The sequence below is a fragment of the Salvelinus fontinalis genome, unplaced genomic scaffold (assembly GCF_029448725.1).
Source record: "Salvelinus fontinalis isolate EN_2023a unplaced genomic scaffold, ASM2944872v1 scaffold_0091, whole genome shotgun sequence".
Classification (NCBI taxonomy): domain Eukaryota; kingdom Metazoa; phylum Chordata; class Actinopteri; order Salmoniformes; family Salmonidae; genus Salvelinus; species Salvelinus fontinalis.
In genome coordinates this window covers 237,501-257,516 of record NW_026600300.1, presented here as the reverse complement: position 1 = coordinate 257,516, position 20,016 = coordinate 237,501, and the positions used below count along the sequence as shown (strand labels likewise).

Below are 20,016 nucleotides of genomic sequence, written 5' to 3'. Positions count from 1 at the left end.
GTACATTGTAGTGGTAGTATTATAACAGTACCGTGTAGTGGTAGTATTATAACAGTACATTGTAGTATTATAACAGTACTGTGTAGTGGTAGTATTATAACGGTACTGTGTAGTGGTAGTATTTTAACAGTACCTTGTAGTGGTAGTATTTTAACAGTACTGTGTAGTGGTAGTATTATAACGGTACCGTGTAGTGGTAGTATTATAACGGTACCGTGTAGTGGTAGTATTTTAACAGTACCGTGTAGTGGTAGTATTTTAACAGTACCTTGTAGTGGTAGTATTTTAACAGTACTGTGTAGTGGTAGTATTATAACGGTACCGTGTAGTGGTAGTATTATAACAGTACATTGTAGTGGTAGTATTTTAACAGTACTGTGTAGTGGTAGTATTATAACAGTACCTTGTAGTGGTAGTATTTTAACAGTACTGTGTAGTGGTAGTATTATAACAGTACCCTGTAGTGGTAGTATTTTAACAGTACCTTGTAGTGGTAGTATTTTAACAGTACCTTGTAGTGGTAGTATTTTAACAGTACCTTGTAGTGGTAGTATTTTAACAGTACCGTGTAGTGGTAGTATTTTAACAGTACCGTGTAGTGGTAGTATTTTAACAGTACCGTGTAGTGGTAGTATTTTAACAGTACCTTGTAGTGGGAGTATTTTAACAGTACCTTGTAGTGGGAGTATTTTAACAGTACCTTGTAGTGGTAGTATTTTAACAGTACCGTGTAGTGGTAGTATTTTAACAGCACTGTGTAGTGATAGTATTTTAACAGTACCTTGTAGTGGTAGTATTTTAACAGTACCGTGTAGTGGTAGTATTTTAACAGTACCTTTTAGTGGTAGTATCCTAACAGTACCGTGTAGTGGTAGTATTTTAACAGTACCGTGTAGTGGTAGTATTTTAGCAGTACTGTGTAGTATTATAACAGTACTGTATAGTGGTAGTATTATAACAGTACCGTGCAGTGGTAGTATTTTAACAGTACCTTGTAGTATTTTAACAGTACCTTGCAGCGGTAGTATTATAACAGTACTGTGTAGCGGTAGTATTTTAACAGTACCTTGCAGCGGTAGTATTATAACAGTACTGTGTAGTGGTAGTATTTTAACAGTACCTTGCAGCAGTAGTATTATAACAGTACTGTGTAGTGGTAGTATTTTAACAGTACCTTGTAGTGGTAGTATTATAACAGTACTGTGTAGTATTATAACAGTACTGTATAGTGGTAGTATTATAACAGTACCTTGTAGTGGTAGTATTATAACAGTACATTGTAGTGGTAGTATTATAACAGTACATTGTAGAATTATAACAGTACTGTTTAGTGGTAGTATTATAACAGTACATTGTAGTATTATAACAGTACTGTGTAGTGGTAGTATTATAACAGTACTGTGTAGTGGTAGTATTATAACAGTACATTGTAGTATTATAACAGTACTGTGTAGTGGTAGTATTATAACAGTACTGTGTAGTGGTAGTATTATAACAGACCCTTGTAGTGGTAGTATTATAACAGTACCTTGTAGTGGTAGTATTATAACAGTACTGTGTAGTGGTAGTATTATAACAGTACCGTGTAGTATTTTAACAGTACCTTGTAGTGGTAGTATTATAACAGTACTGTGTAGTATTATAACAGTACTGTATAGTGGTAGTATTATAACAGTACCTTGTAGTGGTAGTATTATAACATTACCGTGCAGTGGTAGTATTTTAACAGTACCTTGCAGCGGTAGTATTATAACAGTACTGTGTAGTGGTAGTATTTTAACAGTACCTTGCAGCGGTAGTATTATAACAGTACTGTGTAGTGGTAGTATTTTAACAGTACCTTGCAGCGGTAGTATTATAACAGTACTGTGTAGTGGTAGTATTTTAACAGTACCTTGCAGCGGTAGTATTATAACAGTACTGTGTAGTGGTAGTATTATAACAGTACCTTGCAGCGGTAGTATTATAACAGTACTGTGTAGTGGTAGTATTTTAACAGTACCTTGTAGTGGTAGTATTTTAACAGTACCGTGTAGTGGTAGTATTTTAACAGTACCGTGTAGTGGTAGTATTTTAACAGTACCTTGTAGTGGGAGTATTTTAACAGTACCTTGTAGTGGGAGTATTTTAACAGTACCTTGTAGTGGTAGTATTTTAACAGTACTGTGTAGTGGTAGTATTTTAACAGCACTGTGTAGTGATAGTATTTTAACAGTACCTTGTAGTGGTAGTATTTTAACAGTACCGTGTAGTGGTAGTATTTTAACAGTACCTTTTAGTGGTAGTATCCTAACAGTACCGTGTAGTGGTAGTATTTTAACAGTACCGTGTAGTGGTAGTATTTTAGCAGTACTGTGTAGTATTATAACAGTACTGTATAGTGGTAGTATTATAACAGTACCGTGCAGTGGTAGTATTTTAACAGTACCTTGTAGTATTTTAACAGTACCTTGCAGCGGTAGTATTATAACAGTACTGTGTAGTGGTAGTATTTTAACAGTACCTTGCAGCGGTAGTATTATAACAGTACTGTGTAGCGGTAGTATTTTAACAGTACTGTGTAGTGGTAGTATTTTAACAGTACCTTGCAGCAGTAGTATTATAACAGTACTGTGTAGTGGTAGTATTTTAACAGTACCTTGTAGTGGTAGTATTATAACAGTACCTTGTAGTGGTAGTATTATAACAGTACTGTGTAGTATTATAACAGTACTGTATAGTGGTAGTATTATAACAGTACCTTGTAGTGGTAGTATTATAACAGTACATTGTAGTGGTAGTATTATAACAGTACATTGTAGTATTATAACAGTACTGTTTAGTGGTAGTATTATAACAGTACATTGTAGTATTATAACAGTACTGTGTAGTGGTAGTATTATAACAGTACTGTGTAGTGGTAGTATTATAACAGTACATTGTAGTATTATAACAGTACTGTGTAGTGGTAGTATTATAACAGTACTGTGTAGTGGTAGTATTATAACAGACCTTTGTAGTGGTAGTATTATAACAGTACTGTGTAGTGGTAGTATTATAACAGTACCTTGTAGTGGTAGTATTATAACAGTACTGTGTAGTGGTAGTATTATAACAGTACCGTGTAGTATTTTAACAGTACCTTGTAGTGGTAGTATTATAACAGTACTGTGTAGTATTATAACAGTACTGTATAGTGGTAGTATTATAACAGTACCTTGTAGTGGTAGTATTATAACATTACCGTGCAGTGGTAGTATTTTAACAGTACCTTGCAGCGGTAGTATTATAACAGTACTGTGTAGTGGTAGTATTTTAACAGTACCTTGCAGCGGTAGTATTATAACAGTACTGTGTAGTGGTAGTATTTTAACAGTACCTTGCAGCGGTAGTATTATAACAGTACTGTGTAGTGGTAGTATTTTAACAGTACCTTGCAGCGGTAGTATTATAACAGTACTGTGTAGTGGTAGTATTTTAACAGTACCTTGCAGCGGTAGTATTATAACAGTACTGTATAGTGGTAGTATTTTAACAGTACCTTGCAGCGGTAGTATTATAACAGTACTGTGTAGTGGTAGTATTTTAACAGTACCTTGCAGCGGTAGTATTTTGACGTTGAAGTACTCCAGCATAGAGAGGGAGCTGATGATATCCATCTCCTCCTGAACCGCAGGTGGACAGTCTGTGATCAGCTTCAGACACGCCCTGAAACACACAACAACCAATCAGACACGCCCTGAAACACACAACAACCAATCAGACACGCCCTGAAACACACAACAACCAATCAGACACGCCCTGAAACACACAACAACCAATCAGACACGCCCTGAAACACACAACAACCAATCAGACACGCCCTGAAACACACAACAACCAATCAGACACGCCCTGAAACACACAACAACCAATCAGACACGCCCTGAAACAGACAACAACCAATCAGACACGCCCTGAAACAGACAACAACCAATCAGACACGCCCTGAAACAGACAACAACCAATCAGACACGCCCTGAAACAGACAACAACCAATCAGACACGCCCTGAAACAGACAACAACCAATCAGACACGCCCTGAAACACACAACAACCAATCAGACACGCCGTGAAACACACAACAACCAATCAGACACGCCCTGAAACACACAACAACCAATCAGACACGCTCTGAAACACACAGCAACCAATCAGACACGCCCTGAAACAGACAACAACCAATCAGACACGCCCTGAAACACACAACAACCAATCAGACACGCCCTGAAACACACAACAACCAATCAGACACGCCCTGAAACACACAACAACCAATCAGACACGCCCTGAAACACACAACAACCAATCAGACACGCCCTGAAACACACACGCCCTGAAACACACAACAACCAATCAGACACGCCCTGAAACACACAACAACCAATCAGACACGCCCTGAAACACACAACAACCAATCAGACACGCCCTGAAACACACAACAACCAATCAGACACGCCCTGAAACACACAACAACCAATCAGACACGCCGTGAAACACACAACAACCAATCAGACACGCCGTGAAACACACAACAACCAATCAGACACGCCCTGAAACACACAACAACCAATCAGACACGCCCTGAAACACACAACAACCAATCAGACACGCCCTGAAACACACACGCCCTGAAACACACAACAACCAATCAGACACGCCCTGAAACACACAACAACCAATCAGACACGCCCTGAAACACACAACAACCAATCAGACACGCCCTGAAACACACAACAACCAATCAGACACGCCCTGAAACACACAACAACCAATCAGACACGCCGTGAAACACACAACAACCAATCAGACACGCCGTGAAACACACAACAACCAATTAAATCTTAAATCTTTTCTGAGGTTTGCAGAATAAACCCCATAACTTTAGAAACAGATTGTAGAAGAAGAAATGTACAGAATAAAGAAAGTTAATAAATATATAAACCAGGTAGCCATACAGAGACAGACGAGGTATCAGTAGAAAGCAATACTTCTGAGATTGAAGCTTCACCATTTATCTCCGAACATTGGCTTTCTGCCGATTCACCATTTATCTCCGAACATTGGCTTTCTGCCGATTCACCATTTATCTCCGAACATTGGCTTTCTGCCGATTCGCCATTTATCTCCGAACATTGGCTTTCTGCCGATTCGCCATTTATCTCCGAACATTGGCTTTCTGCCGATTCGCCATTTATCTCCGAACATTGGCTTTCTGCCGATTCGCCATTTATCTCCGAACATTGGCTTTCTGCCGATTCGCCATTTATCTCCGAACATTGGCTTTCTGCCGATTCGCCATTTATCTCCGAACATTGGCTTTCTGCCGATTCACCATTTATCTCCGAACATTGGCTTTCTGCCGATTCACCATTTATCTCCGAACTTTGGCTTTCTGCCGATTCACCATTTATCTCCGAACATTGGCTTTCTGCCGATTCACCATTTATCTTCGAACATTGGCTTTCTGCCGATTCACCATTTATCTCCGAACATTGGCTTTCTGCCGATTCACCATTTATCTCCGAACATTGGCTTTCTGCCGATTCACCATTTATCTCCGAACATTGGCTTTCTGCCGATTCACCATTTATCTCCGAACATTGGCTTTCTGGCGATTCACCATTTATCTCCGAACATTGGCTTTCTGCCGATTCACCATTTATCTCCGAACATTGGCTTTCTGCCGATTCACCATTTATCTCCGAACATTGGCTTTCTGCCGATTCACCATTTATCTCCGAACATTGGCTTTCTGCCGATTCACCATTTATCTCCGAACATTGGCTTTCTGCCGATTCACCATTTATCTCCGAACATTGGCTTTCTGCCGATTCACCATTTATCTCCGAACATTGGCTTTCTGCCGATTCACCATTTATCTCCGAACATTGGCTTTCTGCTGATTCACCAAGCTTCTATGGACCTGGGTCCCAAACGGCATCATATTCCCTATATAGTGCACTACTTTTGACCAGGAGTCTGACGAAATCAGCAGGCGAAATCCTGCTTATGAAGCATTTCTACTGACTAGAGGAGGAAAGGAGAGGGGAGTCTGTTCACTATATCCTCTGTAGAGTCCCAACCAACCAGAGGTTCTGGTTTTCAGGGTAAATGGAAAGACGGCCTGTGACGAGACTTCCCATTTTGGAGGTTAACAAGGTGACACTCCATCTTAGCTCCTCCTCCTCAGGGGATTGGTTGGAACAGCGCAGAAGAGAACCTCCCCCCCTCAGGGGATTGGTTGGAACAGCGCAGAAGAGAACCTCCCCCCTCAGGGGATTGGTTGGAACAGCGCATTAGAGAACCCCCCCCTCAGGGGATTGGTTGGAACAGCGCAGAAGAGAACCTCCCCCCTCAGGGGATTGGTTGGAACAGCGCAGAAGAGAACCTCCCCCCTCAGGGGATTGGTTGGAACAGCGCAGAAGAGAACCTCCCCCCTCATGGGATTGGTTGGAACAGCGCAGAAGAGAACCTCCCCCCTCAGGGGATTGGTTGGAACAGCGCAGAAGAGAACCTCCCCCCTCAGGGGATTGGTTGGAACAGCGCAGAAGAGAACCTGTTTTTCTTCTTCTCGTCAAGACCAGTATGTTGGAGATGTTTCCACCTGCTACATTAGGTGAGTGTTTCCCCAGAACCCACAGAACAATAACCCAGTCTGTACCGACCAGACCATCAACTAGAAAACTCACCGGGAAGAACGGTAGTGTCCGTGTGAGAGACACGGGGGTTACTATTAAAGACTGATGACCCAATGACTGTTCCCGTGCCCGGCCGACAGACACACCGTCCTTTTGAGATACATAACAAGCATTAACGCACGTCTTCAGAAGACTGGACAAAAACCCACCCTACTCACCGGGCCAGTTCTATACAAGGGTCGGTGAGGGTGGTGGAGGAGTTGAAGTATTCCCTGGCAGCAGCCAGAACCAGCTCTACGGCTGTGTGGTAGTTGACCTTAGCGCTCACGCCGCCGCGACCCCGGTCTCGGAATGACACGCCGACCGGAACCACATCCCGGCTGACCGCTGAACAGTGTATCAGCTGACCGGCCAGGACGACGTTCTCCGGACGGCTACTGCACAGCAATGACTCCACAAATATCTGACAGGGGGGGGGGTAAAGACAGGGGAGGGGGGAGACAGGTAAAGACAGGGGAGGGGGGAGACGGGTAAAGACAGGGAGGGGGGAGACGGGTAAAGACAGGGAGGGGGGAGACGGGTAAAGACAGGGAGGGGAGGGGGGAGACGGGAAAAGACAGGGAGGGGGGAGACAGGTAAAGACAGGGGGGGGGGAGACGGGTAAAGACAGGGGGGGGGGGGAGACGGGTAAAGACAGGGGGGGGGGGGAGACGGGTAAAGTCAGGGAGGGGTGAGACGGGTAAAGACAGGGGGGGGAGACGGGTAAAGACAGGGAGGGGGGGAGACGGGTAAAGACAGGGAGGGGGGGAGACGGGTAAAGACAGGGGGGGGGGAGACGGGTAAAGACAGGGGGGGGGAGACGGGTAAAGACAGGGGGGGGGGACGGGTAAAGACAGGGGGGGGGGGACGGGTAAAGACAGGGGGGGGAGACGGGTAAAGACAGGGGGGGGGAGACGGGTAAAGACAGGGGGGGGGGAGACGGGTAAAGACAGGGGGGGGGGGGAGACGGGTAAAGACAGGGGGGGGGGGAGACGGGTAAAGACAGGGGGGGGGAGACGGGTAAAGACAGGGGGGGGGGGGGGGGAGACGGGTAAAGACAGGGGGGGAGACGGGGGTAAAGACAGGGAGGGGGGAGACGGGGGTAAAGACAGGGAGGGGGGAGACGGGTAAAGACAGGGAGGGGGGAGGGGGGTAAAGACAGGGAGGGGGGAGGGGGGTAAAGACAGGGAGGGGGGAGACGGGTAAAGGCAGGGAGGGGGGAGACGGGTAAAGGCAGGGGGGGAGACGGGTAAAGACAGGGAGGGGGGAGACGGGTAAAGACAGGGAGGGGGGAGACGGGTAAAGACAGGGAGGGGGGAGACGGGTAAAGACAAGGGGGGAGACGGGTAAAGACAGGGAGGGGAGGGGGGAGACGGGTAAAGACAGGGAGGGGGGAGACGGGTAAAGACAGGGAGGGGGGAGACAGGTAAAGACAGGGAGGGGGGAGACGGGTAAAGACAGGGAGGGGGGAGACGGGTAAAGACAGGGAGGGGGGAGACGGGTAAAGACAGGGAGGGGGGAGACAGGTAAAGACAGGGAGGGGGGAGACGGGTAAAGACAGGGAGGGGGGGAGACGGGTAAAGACAGGGGGGGGGAGACGGGTAAAGACAGGGAGGGGGGAGACGGGTAAAGACAGGGGGGGGGGGGAGACGGGTAAAGACAGGGAGGGGGTGGGGGGGGTGAAGACAGGGAGGGGGGACGGGTAAAGACAGGGAGGGGGAGAGAGGTAAAGACAGGGAGGGGGGAGACAGGTAAAGACAGGGAGGGGGAGAGAGGTAAAGACAGGGAGGGGGGAGACAGGTAAAGACATTAGTAAGGAACTCCCCTCACCTGGTTGTCTAGGTCTCAGTAAGGAACTCCCCTCACCTGGTTGTCTAGGTCTCAGTAAGGAACTCCCCTCACCTGGTTGTCTAGGTCTCAGTAAGGAACTCCCCTCACCTGGTTGTCCAGGTCTCAGTAAGGAACTCTCCTCACCTGGTTGTCTCAGTAAGGAACTCCCCTCACCTGGTTGTCCAGGTCTCAGTAAGGAACTCCCCTCACCTGGTTGTCCAGGTCTCAGTAAGGAACTTCCCTCACCTGGTTGTCTAGGTCTCAGTAAGGAACTCCCCTCACCTGGTTGTCTAGGTCTCAGTAAGGAACTCTCCTCACCTGGTTGTCTAGGTCTCAGTAAGGAACTCCCCTCACCTGGTTGTCTAGGTCTCAGTAAGGAACTCCCCTCACCTGGTTGTCTAGGTCTCAGTAAGGAACTCCCCTCACCTGGTTGTCTAGGTCTCAGTAAGGAACTCCCCTCACCTGGTTGTCTAGGTCTCAGTAAGGAACTCTCCTCACCTGGTTGTCTAGGTCTCAGTAAGGAACTCCCCTCACCTGGTTGTCTAGGTCTCAGTAAGGAACTCCCCTCACCTGGTTGTCTAGGTCTCAGTAAGGAACTCCCCTCACCTGGTTGTCTAGGTCTCAGTAAGGAACTCCCCTCACCTGGTTGTCTAGGTCTCAGTAAGGAACTCCCCTCACCTGGTTGTCTAGGTCTCAGTAAGGAACTCCCCTCACCTGGTTGTCTAGGTCTCAGTAAGGAACTCCCCTCACCTGGTTGTCTAGGTCTCAGTAAGGAACTCCCCTCACCTGGTTGTCTAGGTCTCAGTAAGGAAATCCCCTCACCTGGTTGTCTAGATCTCAGTAAGGAACTCTCCTCACCTGGTTGTCTCAGTAAGGAACTCTCCTCACCTAGTTGTCTCAGTAAGGAACTCTCCTCACCTGGTTGTCTCAGTAAGGAACTCCCCTCACCTGGTTGTCTCAGTAAGGAACTCCACACACCTGGTTGTCTAGGTCTCAGTAAGGAAATCCCCTCACCTGGTTGTCCAGGTCTCAGTAAGGAACTCCCCTCACCTGGTTGTCTAGGTCTCAGTAAGGAACTCCCCTCACCTGGTTGTCTAGATCTCAGTAAGGAACTCCCCTCACCTGGTTGTCTAGATCTCAGTAAGGAACTCTCCTCACCTGGTTGTCCAGGTCTCAGTAAGGAACTCCCCTCACCTGGTTGTCCAGGTCTCAGTAAGGAACTCCCCTCACCTGGTTGTCTAGATCTCAGTAAGGAACTCTCCTCACCTGGTTGTCTAGGTCTCAGTAAGGAACTCCCCTCACCTGGTTGTCTAGATCTCAGTAAGGAACTCCCCTCACCTGGTTGTCTAGGGCTCAGTAAGGAACTCCCCTCACCTGGTTGTCTAGGTCTCAGTAAGGAACTCTACTCACCTGGTTGTCTAGGTCTCAGTAAGGAACTCCTCTCACCTGGTTGTCTAGATCTCAGTAAGGAACTCCCCTCACCTGGTTGTCTAGGTCTCAGTAAGGAACTCCCCTCACCTGGTTGTCCAGGTCTGAGTAAGGAACTCCCCTCACCTGGTTGTCCAGGTCTGAGTAAGGAACTCCCCTCACCTGGTTGTCTAGGTCTCAGTAAGGAACTCCCCTCACCTGGTTGTCTAGGTCTCAGTAAGGAACTCCCCTCACCTGGTTGTCTTAGTAAGGGACTCTCCTCACCTGGTTGTCTAGGTCTCAGTAAGGAACTCCCCTCACCTGGTTGTCTAGGTCTCAGTAAGGAACTCCCCTCACCTGGTTGTCTAGTTCTCAGTAAGGAACTCCCCTCACCTGGTTGTCTCAGTAAGGAACTCCCCTCACCTGGTTGTCTCAGTAAGGAACTCCCCTCACCTGGTTGTCTAGGTCTCAGTAAGGAACTATCCTCACCTGGTTGTCTAGGTCTCAGTAAGGAACTCCCCTCACCTGGTTGTCTAGGTCTCAATAAGGAACTCCCCTCATCTGGTTGTCTAGGTCTCAGTAAGGAACTCCCCTCATCTGGTTGTCTAGGTCTCAATAAGGAACTCCCCTCACGTGGTTGTCTCAGTAAGGAACTCCCCTCACCTGGTTGTCTCAGTAAGGAACTCCCCTCACCTGGTTGTCTCAGTAAGGAACTCCCCTCACCTGGTTGTCCAGGTCTCAGTAAGGAACTCCCCTCACCTGGTTGTCTCAGTAAGGAACTCCCCTCACCTGGTTGTCTAGGTCTCAGTAAGGAACTCCCCTCACCTGGTTGTCCAGGTCTCAGTAAGGAACTCCCCTCACCTGGTTGTCCAGGTCTCAGTAAGGAACTCCCCTCACCTGGTTGTCTCAGTAAGGAACTCCCCTCACCTGGTTGTCTAGGTCTCAGTAAGGAACTCCTCTCACCTGGTTGTCTAGGTCTCAGTAAGGAACTCCCCTCACCTGGTTGTCTAGGTCTCAGTAAGGAACTCCCCTCACCTGGTTGTCCAGGTCTCAGTAAGGAACTCCCCTCACCTGGTTGTCTCAGTAAGGAACTCCCCTCACCTGGTTGTCCAGGTCTCAGTAAGGAACTCCCCTCACCTGGTTGTCTCAGTAAGGAACTCCCCTCACCTGGTTGTCCAGGTCTCAGTAAGGAACTCCCCTCACCTGGTTTTCCAGGTCTCAGTAAGGAACTCCCCTCACCTGGTTGTATCAGTAAGGAACTCCCCTCACCTGGTTGTCTAGGTCTCAGTAAGGAACTCCTCTCACCTGGTTGTCTAGGTCTCAGTAAGGAACTCCCCTCACCTGGTTGTCCAGGTCTCAGTAAGGAACTCCCCTCACCTGGTTGTCCAGGTCTCAGTAAGGAACTCCCCTCACCTGGTTGTCTCAGTAAGGAACTCCCCTCACCTGGTTGTCTAGGTCTCAGTAAGGAACTCCCCTCACCTGGTTGTCCAGGTCTCAGTAAGGAACTCCCCTCACCTGGTTGTCCAGGTCTCAGTAAGGAACTCCCCTCACCTGGTTGTCTCAGTAAGGAACTCCCCTCACCTGGTTGTCCAGGTCTCAGTAAGGAACTCCCCTCACCTGGTTGTCTCAGTAAGGAACTCCCCTCACCTGGTTGTCCAGGTCTCAGTAAGGAACTCCCCTCACCTGGTTGTCTCAGTAAGGAACTCCCCTCACCTGGTTGTCTAGGTCTCAGTAAGGAACTCCCCTCACCTGGTTGTCTCAGTAAGGAACTCCCCTCACCTGGTTGTCCAGGTCTCAGTAAGGAACTCCCCTCACCTGGTTGTCTCAGTAAGGAACTCCCCTCACCTGGTTGTCTCAGTAAGGAACTCCCCTCACCTGGTTGTCCAGGTCTCAGTAAGGAACTCCCCTCACCTGGTTGTCTCAGTAAGGAACTCCCCTCACCTGGTTGTCTAGGTCTCAGTAAGGAACTCCCCTCACCTGGTTGTCTCAGTAAGGAACTCCCCTCACCTGGTTGTCTCAGTAAGGAACTCCCCTCACCTGGTTGTCCAGGTCTCAGTAAGGAACTCATGATGAAGAATCCCTGCCTTCAACCCCAGAGTGAATGTCCTATTGTAGTAAATCGTGAGAATGTGTGGGTTACCTGGTGACAGGTGTCAGGTAGGAGACAGGTGTACACGCTACGCTGCATGTCCAGCAGGTCCTGTAGCACACCTCTCCACACAGACTCACTGACAGGGGGGGTCCTGGACACATGATATAATCAATTAGCTAACCAATCAGTCAATATATTCATCTGTAGCACACCTCTCCACACAGACTCACTGACAGGGGGGGTCCTGGACACATGATATAATCAATTAGCTAACCAATCAGTCAATATATTCATCTGTAGCACCTCTCCACACAGACTCACTGACAGGGGGGGTCCTGGACACATGATATAATCAATTAGCTAACCAATCAGTCAATATATTCATCTGTAGCACACCTCTCCACACAGACTCACTGACAGGGGGGGTCCTGGACACATGATATAATCAATTAGCTAACCAATCAGTCAATATATTCATCTGTAGCACACCTCTCCACACAGACTCACTGACAGGGGGGGTCCTGGACACATGATATAATCAATTAGCTAACCAATCAGTCAATATATTCATCTGTAGCACCTCTCCACACAGACTCACTGACAGGGGGGGTCCTGGACACATGATATAATCAATTAGCTAACCAATCAGTCAATATATTCATCTGTAGCACCTCTCCACACAGACAGACAGGGGTCCTGCAGCGGTGTGTGTGTGTGTGTGCGTGCGTGTGTGTGGTACCTGAGCCCGGTGTGTGTGTGCGTGCGTGCGTGCGTTACTTGCGCCCGGTGTGTGTGTGTGTGCGTGCGTGCGTGTGTGTGGTACCTGAGCCCGGTGTGTGTGTGCGTGCGTGCGTGCGTTACCTGCGCCCGGTGTGTGTGTGTGGTACCTGCGCCCGGTGTGTGTGTGTGTGTGTGTGTGTGTGTGTGTGTGTGTGTGTGTGTGTGTGTGTGTGTGTGTGTGTGTGTGTGTGTGTGTGTGTGGTACCTGCGCCCGGTGTGTGTGTGTGTGTGTGTGTGTGTGTGTGTGTGTGTGTGTGTGTGTGTGGTACCTGCGCCCGGTGTGTGTGTGTGTGTGTGTGTGTGTGTGTGTGTGTGTGTGTGGTACCTGCGCCCGGTGTGTCTGCAGAGTTTGACCATGAGATCATGAGCCTCCTCTGTACTGGTCTGGCTACTCCTCACATAGGAGACAGGCTTCTGAAGATCATGCTTCTCCAACACCTCTACCACACTGAGGGGAGGAAGGGAGGTGGGGGAGAGAGGGAGGGAGGTGGGGGAGAGAGGGAGAAGAGATATCAGGAGGGAGAGAGAGGAAGGAGAGAGAGGTGGGGGAGAGAGGTAGGGGAGAGAGGAAGGAGAGAGATAAGGAGGGAGGTGGGGGAGAGAAAGGGAGGGAGGGAGGTGGGGGAGAGAGGAAGGAGAGAGATAAGGAGAGAGATAAGGAGGGAGGGAGGTGGGGGAGAGAGGAAGGAGAGAGGTGGGGGAGAGAGGAACGAGAGAGATAAGGAGGGAGGGAGGTGGGGGAGAGAGGAAGGAGAGAGGTGGGGGAGAGAGGAAGGAGAGAGATAAGGAGGGAGGGAGGTGGGGGAGAGAGGAAGGAGAGAGGAAGGAGAGAGGTGGGGGAGAGAGGAAGGAGAGAGGTGGGGGAGAGAGGAAGGAGAGAGGTGGGGGAGAGAGGAAGGAGAGAGGTGGGGGAGAGAGGAAGGAGAGAGGTGGGGGAGAGAGGAAGGAGAGAGGTGGGGGAGAGAGGAAGGAGAGAGGTGGGGGAGAGAGGAAGGAGAGAGGTGGGGGAGAGAGGAAGGAGAGAGGTGGGGGAGAGAGGAAGGAGAGAGGTGGGGGAGAGAGGAAGGAGAGAGGTGGGGGAGAGAGGAAGGAGAGAGGTGGGGGAGAGAGGAAGGAGAGAGATAAGGAGGGAGGGAGGTGGGGGAGAGAGGAAGGAGAGAGGTGGGGGAGAGAGGAAGGAGAGAGGTGGGGGAGAGAGGAAGGAGAGAGGTGGGGGAGAGAGGAAGGAGAGAGGTGGGGGAGAGAGGAAGGAGAGAGGTGGGGGAGAGAGGAAGGAGAGAGGTGGGGGAGAGAGGAAGGAGAGAGATAAGGAGGGAGGGAGGTGGGGGAGAGAGGAAGGAGAGAGGTGGGGGAGAGAGGAAGGAGAGAGATAAGGAGGGAGGGAGGTGGGGGAGAGAGGAAGGAGAGAGGTGGGGGAGAGAGGAACGAGAGAGATAAGGAGGGAGGGAGGTGGGGGAGAGAGGAAGGAGAGAGGTGGGGGAGAGAGGAAGGAGAGAGATAAGGAGGGAGGGAGGTGGGGGAGAGAGGAAGGAGAGAGGTGGGGGAGAGAGGAACGAGAGAGATAAGGAGGGAGGGAGGTGGGGGAGAGAGGAAGGAGAGAGGTGGGGGAGAGAGGAAGGAGAGAGATAAGGAGGGAGGGAGGTGGGGGAGAGAGGAAGGAGAGAGGTGGGGGAGAGAGGAAGGAGAGAGGTGGGGGAGAGAGGAAGGAGAGAGGTGGGGGAGAGAGGAAGGAGAGAGGTGGGGGAGAGAGGAAGGAGAGAGGTGGGGGAGAGAGGAAGGAGAGAGGTGGGGGAGAGAGGAAGGAGAGAGATAAGGAGGGAGGGAGGTGGGGGAGAGAGGAAGGAGAGAGGTGGGGGAGAGAGGAAGGAGAGAGATAAGGAGGGAGGGAGGTGGGGGAGAGAGGAAGGAGAGAGGTGGGGGAGAGAGGAACGAGAGAGATAAGGAGGGAGGGAGGTGGGGGAGAGAGGAAGGAGAGAGGTGGGGGAGAGAGGAAGGAGAGAGATAAGGAGGGAGGGAGGTGGGGGAGAGAGGAAGGAGAGAGGTGGGGGAGAGAGGAACGAGAGAGATAAGGAGGGAGGGAGGTGGGGGAGAGAGGAAGGAGAGAGGTGGGGGAGAGAGGAAGGAGAGAGATAAGGAGGGAGGGAGGTGGGGGAGAGAGGAAGGAGAGAGGTGGGGGAGAGAGGAAGGAGAGAGATAAGGAGGGAGGGAGGTGGGGGAGAGAGGAAGGAGAGAGATAAGGAGGGAGGGAGGTGGGGGAGAGAGGAAGGAGAGAGGTGGGGGAGAGAGGAACGAGAGAGATAAGGAGGGAGGGAGGTGGGGGAGAGAGGAAGGAGAGAGGTGGGGGAGAGAGGAAGGAGAGAGATAAGGAGGGAGGGAGGTGGGGGAGAGAGGAAGGAGAGAGGTGGGGGAGAGAAAGGAAGGAGAGAGATAAGGAGGGAGGGAGGTGGGGGAGAGAGGAAGGAGAGAGGTGGGGGAGAGAGGAACGAGAGAGATAAGGAGGGAGGGAGGTGGGGGAGAGAGGAAGGAGAGAGGTGGGGGAGAGAGGAAGGAGAGAGATAAGGAGGGAGGGAGGTGGGGGAGAGAGGAAGGAGAGAGGTGGGGGAGAGAGGAACGAGAGAGATAAGGAGGGAGGGAGGTGGGGGAGAGAGGAAGGAGAGAGGTGGGGGAGAGAGGAAGGAGAGAGATAAGGAGGGAGGGAGGTGGGGGAGAGAGGAAGGAGAGAGGTGGGGGAGAGAGGAAGGAGAGAGATAAGGAGGGAGGGAGGTGGGGGAGAGAGGAAGGAGAGAGATAAGGAGGGAGGGAGGTGGGGAAGAGAGGAAGGAGAGAGGTGGGGGAGAGAGGAACGAGAGAGATAAGGAGGGAGGGAGGTGGGGGAGAGAGGAAGGAGAGAGGTGGGGGAGAGAGGAAGGAGAGAGATAAGGAGGGAGGGAGGTGGGGGAGAGAGGAAGGAGAGAGGTGGGGGAGAGAAAGGAAGGAGAGAGATAAGGAGGGAGGGAGGTGGGGGAGAGAGGAAGGAGAGAGGTGGGGGAGAGAGGAAGGAGAGAGATAAGGAGGGAGGGAGGTGGGGGAGAGAGGAAGGAGAGAGGTGGGGGAGAGAGGAACGAGAGAGATAAGGAGGGAGGGTGGTGGGGGAGAGAGGAAGGAGAGAGGTGGGGGAGAGAGGAAGGAGAGAGATAAGGAGGGAGGGAGGTGGGGGAGAGAGGAAGGAGAGAGGTGGGGGAGAGAGGAACGAGAGAGATAAGGAGGGAGGGAGGTGGGGGAGAGAGGAAGGAGAGAGGTGGGGGAGAGAGGAAGGAGAGAGATAAGGAGGGAGGGAGGTGGGGGAGAGAGGAAGGAGAGAGGTGGGGGAGAGAGGAAGGAGAGAGATAAGGAGGGAGGGAGGTGGGGGAGAGAGGAAGGAGAGAGATAAGGAGGGAGGAGGTGGGGGAGAGAGGAAGGAGAGAGGTGGGGGAGAGAGGAACGAGAGAGATAAGGAGGGAGGGAGGTGGGGGAGAGAGGAAGGAGAGAGGTGGGGGAGAGAGGAAGGAGAGAGATAAGGAGGGAGGGAGGTGGGGGAGAGAGGAAGGAGAGAGGTGGAGGGAGAGAGGTAGGAGAGAGAGAAGGAGGGAGGGAGGTGGGGGAGAGAGGAAGGTGAGAGGTGGGGGAGAGAGGAAGGAGAGAGATAAGGAGGGAGGGAGGTGGGGAGAGAGGAAGGAGAGAGGTGGGGGAGAGAGGAACGAGAGAGAGAAGGAGGGAGGGAGGTGGGGGAGAGAGGAAGGAGAGAGGTGGGGGAGAGAGGAACGAGAGAGAGAAGGAGGGAGGGAGGTGGGGAGAGAGGAAGAGAGAGGTGGGGGAGAGAGGAAACGAGAGAGATAAGGAGGCGAGGGAGGTGGGGGAGAGAGGAAGGAGAGAGGTGGGGGGAGAGAGGAAGGAGAGGGATAAGGAGGGAGGTGAGGTGGGGAAGAGAGGAAGAGAGAGAGGTGGGGGAGAGAGGAACGAGAGAGATAAGGAGGGAGGGAGGTGGGGGAGAGAGGAAGGAGAGAGGTGGGGGAGAGAGGAAGGAGAGAGATAAGGAGGGAGGGAGGTGGGGGAGAGAGAGGAAGGAGAGAGGTGGGGGAGAGAGGAGGAGAGAGATAAGGAGGGAGGGAGGTGGGGGAGGAGAGGAAGGAGAGAGATAAGGAGGGAGGGAGGTGGGGGAGAGAGGAAGGAGAGAGGTGGGGGGAGAGAGGAACGAGAGAGATAAGGAGGAGGGAGGTGGGGGAGAGAGGAAGGAGAGAGAGGGGGAGAGAGGAAGGAGAGAGATAAGGAGGGAGGGAGGTGGGGGAGAGAGGAAGGAAGAGAGGTGGGGGAGAGAAGGGAAGGAGAGAGATATGGAGGGAGGGAGGTGGGGGGAGAGAGGAAGGAGAGAGGTCGGGGGAGAGAAAGGTCGAGAGAGAAGAGAAGGAGGAGAGGGAGGTGGGGGAGAGAGGAAGGAGAGAGGAGGGGGAGAGAAAGGAAGGGAGGAACACATTAAGAGAGAGAACACGTTAACAGTGCAACACATTTGAACTCAATAGCATCCATGAATAAACATTGTGCACCATCTCACATTCACACACACACACACACACACACACACACACACACACACACACACACACACACACACACACACACACACATCACATCACATCACATCACATCACATCACATCACATCACATCACATACACACATCACATCACATACACACATCACACACACACACACACACACACACATCACATCACATCACATCACATCACATACACACAGCACCTGTTAACTATGGTAATAAGGTCTGGCAGAGCAAGAACAGCTGTAGAGGTATGACCCTGATGTCAATACCCCTGACACACACAGGAGAGGATCCCAGGTTTCATTCAGGAGTACACACATTTACACCCCTTTCATCTCCCTGTGTGTGTGTGTGTGTGTGTGTGTGTGTGTGTGTGTGTGTGTGTGTGTGTGTGTGTGTGTGTGTGTGTGTGTGTGTGTGTGTGTGTGTGTGTGTGTGGTTGGAGGGATTTAATAACTAATGCTACTAAGCTAACATTTCCCGTTTGAATGAGCTAATTATTTCAGTGATGGGGTTTTAAATGATTCAGATATCTAATGGACTTGATGGGGTTTAAAATGATTCAGATATCTAATGGACTTGATGGGGTTTTAAATGATTCAGATATCTAATGGACTTGATGGGGTTTAAAATGATTCAGATATCTAATGGACTTGATGGGGTTTAAAATGATTCAGATATCTAATGGACTTGATGGGGTTTAAAATGATTCAGATATCTAATGGACTTGATGGGGTTTAAAATGATTCAGATATCTAATGGACTTGATGGGGTTTTAAATGATTCAGATATCTAATGGACTTGATGGGGTTTAAAATGATTCAGATATCTAATGGACTTGATGGGGTTTAAAATGATTCAGATATCTAATGGACTTGATGGGGTTTAAAATGATTCAGATATCTAATGGACTTGTATCGAAGCACATCCTGGACCTCTGTGAGCAGTGGGCCCAAGACACAGGACCAGAACACCAGGTATTGACAACGCAGCTCCAGTCCCCTGCTACCACAGGTATTGGGGACAACACATCACCAGTCCCCTGCTACCACAGGTACTGACAACACAGCACCAGTCCCCTGCTACCACAGGTATTGACAACACAGCACCAGTCTCCTGCTACCACAGGTACTGGCAACGCATCACCAGTCCCCTGCTACCACAGGTACTGACAACACAGCACCAGTCCCCTGCTACCACAGGTACTGACAACACAGCACCAGTCCCCTGCTACCACAGGTATTGACAACGCAGCACCAGTCTCCTGCTACCACAGGTACTGACAACGCATCACCAGTCCCCTGCTACCACAGGTACTGACAACACAGCACCAGTCCCCTGCTACCACAGGTACTGACAACGCAGCACCAGTCTCCTGATACCACAGGTATTGAGGACAACACAGCACCAGTCCCCTGCTACCACAGGTATTGACAACGCAGCACCAGTCCCCTGCTACCACAGGTACTGACAACACAGCACCAGTCTCCTGCTACCACAGGTACTGACAACACAGCACCAGTCTCCTGCTACCACAGGTATTGACAACGCAGCACCAGTCCCCTGCTACCACAGGTACTGACAACACAGCACCAGTCTCCTGCTACCACAGGTATTGACAACACATCACCAGTCCCCTGCTACCACAGGTATTGACAACACAGCACCAGTCCCCTGCTACCACAGGTATTGACAACACAGCACCAGTCCCCTGCTACCACAGGTATTGACAACACAGCACCAGTCTCCTGCTACCACAGGTATTGACAACACAGCACCAGTCCCCTGCTACCACAGGTATTGGGGACAACACAGCACCAGTCCCCTGCTACCACAGGTATTGGGGACAACACAGCACCAGTCCCCTGCTACCACAGGTATTGGGGACAACACAGCACCAGTCCCCTGCTACCACAGGTACTGACAACGCAGCACCAGTCTCCTGCTACCACAGGTACTGACAACACAGCACCAGTCCCCTGCTACCACAGGTATTGGGGACAACACAGCACCAGTCCCCTGCTACCACAGGTACTGACAACGCAGCACCAGTCTCCTGCTACCACAGGTACTGACAACACAGCACCAGTCTCCTGCTACCACAGGTACTGACAACGCAGCACCAGTCCCCTGCTACCACAGGTATTGACAATGCAGCACCAGTCTCCTGCTACCACAGGTATTGGGGACAACGCAGCACCAGTCCCCTGCTACCACAGGTACTGACAACACAGCACCAGTCTCCTGCTACCATAGGTACTGACAACGCAGCACCAGTCTCCTGCTACCACAGGTACTGACAACGCAGCACCAGTCTCCTGCTACCACAGGTATTGGGGACAACACAGCACCAGTCCCCTGCTACCACAGGTACTGACAACGCAGCACCAGTCTCCTGCTACCACAGGTACTGACAACGCAGCACCAGTCCCCTGCTACCACAGGTACTGACAACGCAGCACCAGTCTCCTGCTACCACAGGTACTGACAACGCAGCACCAGTCCCCTGCTACCACAGGTACTGACAACACAGCACCAGTCTCCTGCTACCACAGGTACTGACAACACAGCACCAGTCCCCTGCTACCACAGGTATTGACAACGCAGCACCAGTCTCCTGCTACCACAGGTACT

At 50.7% G+C, this 20,016-nt stretch overlaps 1 protein-coding gene across 1 annotated transcript in view; it reads right to left on the bottom strand.

Annotated features, from left to right (window-relative positions):
* The window catches only part of nbas (NBAS subunit of NRZ tethering complex), a 346,091-nt gene that overhangs the window by 189,522 nt on the left and 136,553 nt on the right, over positions 1-20,016 (bottom strand). The window contains exons 28-31 of the mRNA XM_055911766.1: positions 13,133-13,255; positions 12,076-12,178; positions 6,878-7,122; positions 3,575-3,687 (exon numbers count right to left, since the gene is read on the bottom strand). Coding sequence (XP_055767741.1) covers positions 3,575-3,687; positions 6,878-7,122; positions 12,076-12,178; positions 13,133-13,255 — 584 coding nt within the window. The remainder of the gene's footprint in view (positions 1-3,574; positions 3,688-6,877; positions 7,123-12,075; positions 12,179-13,132; positions 13,256-20,016) is intronic.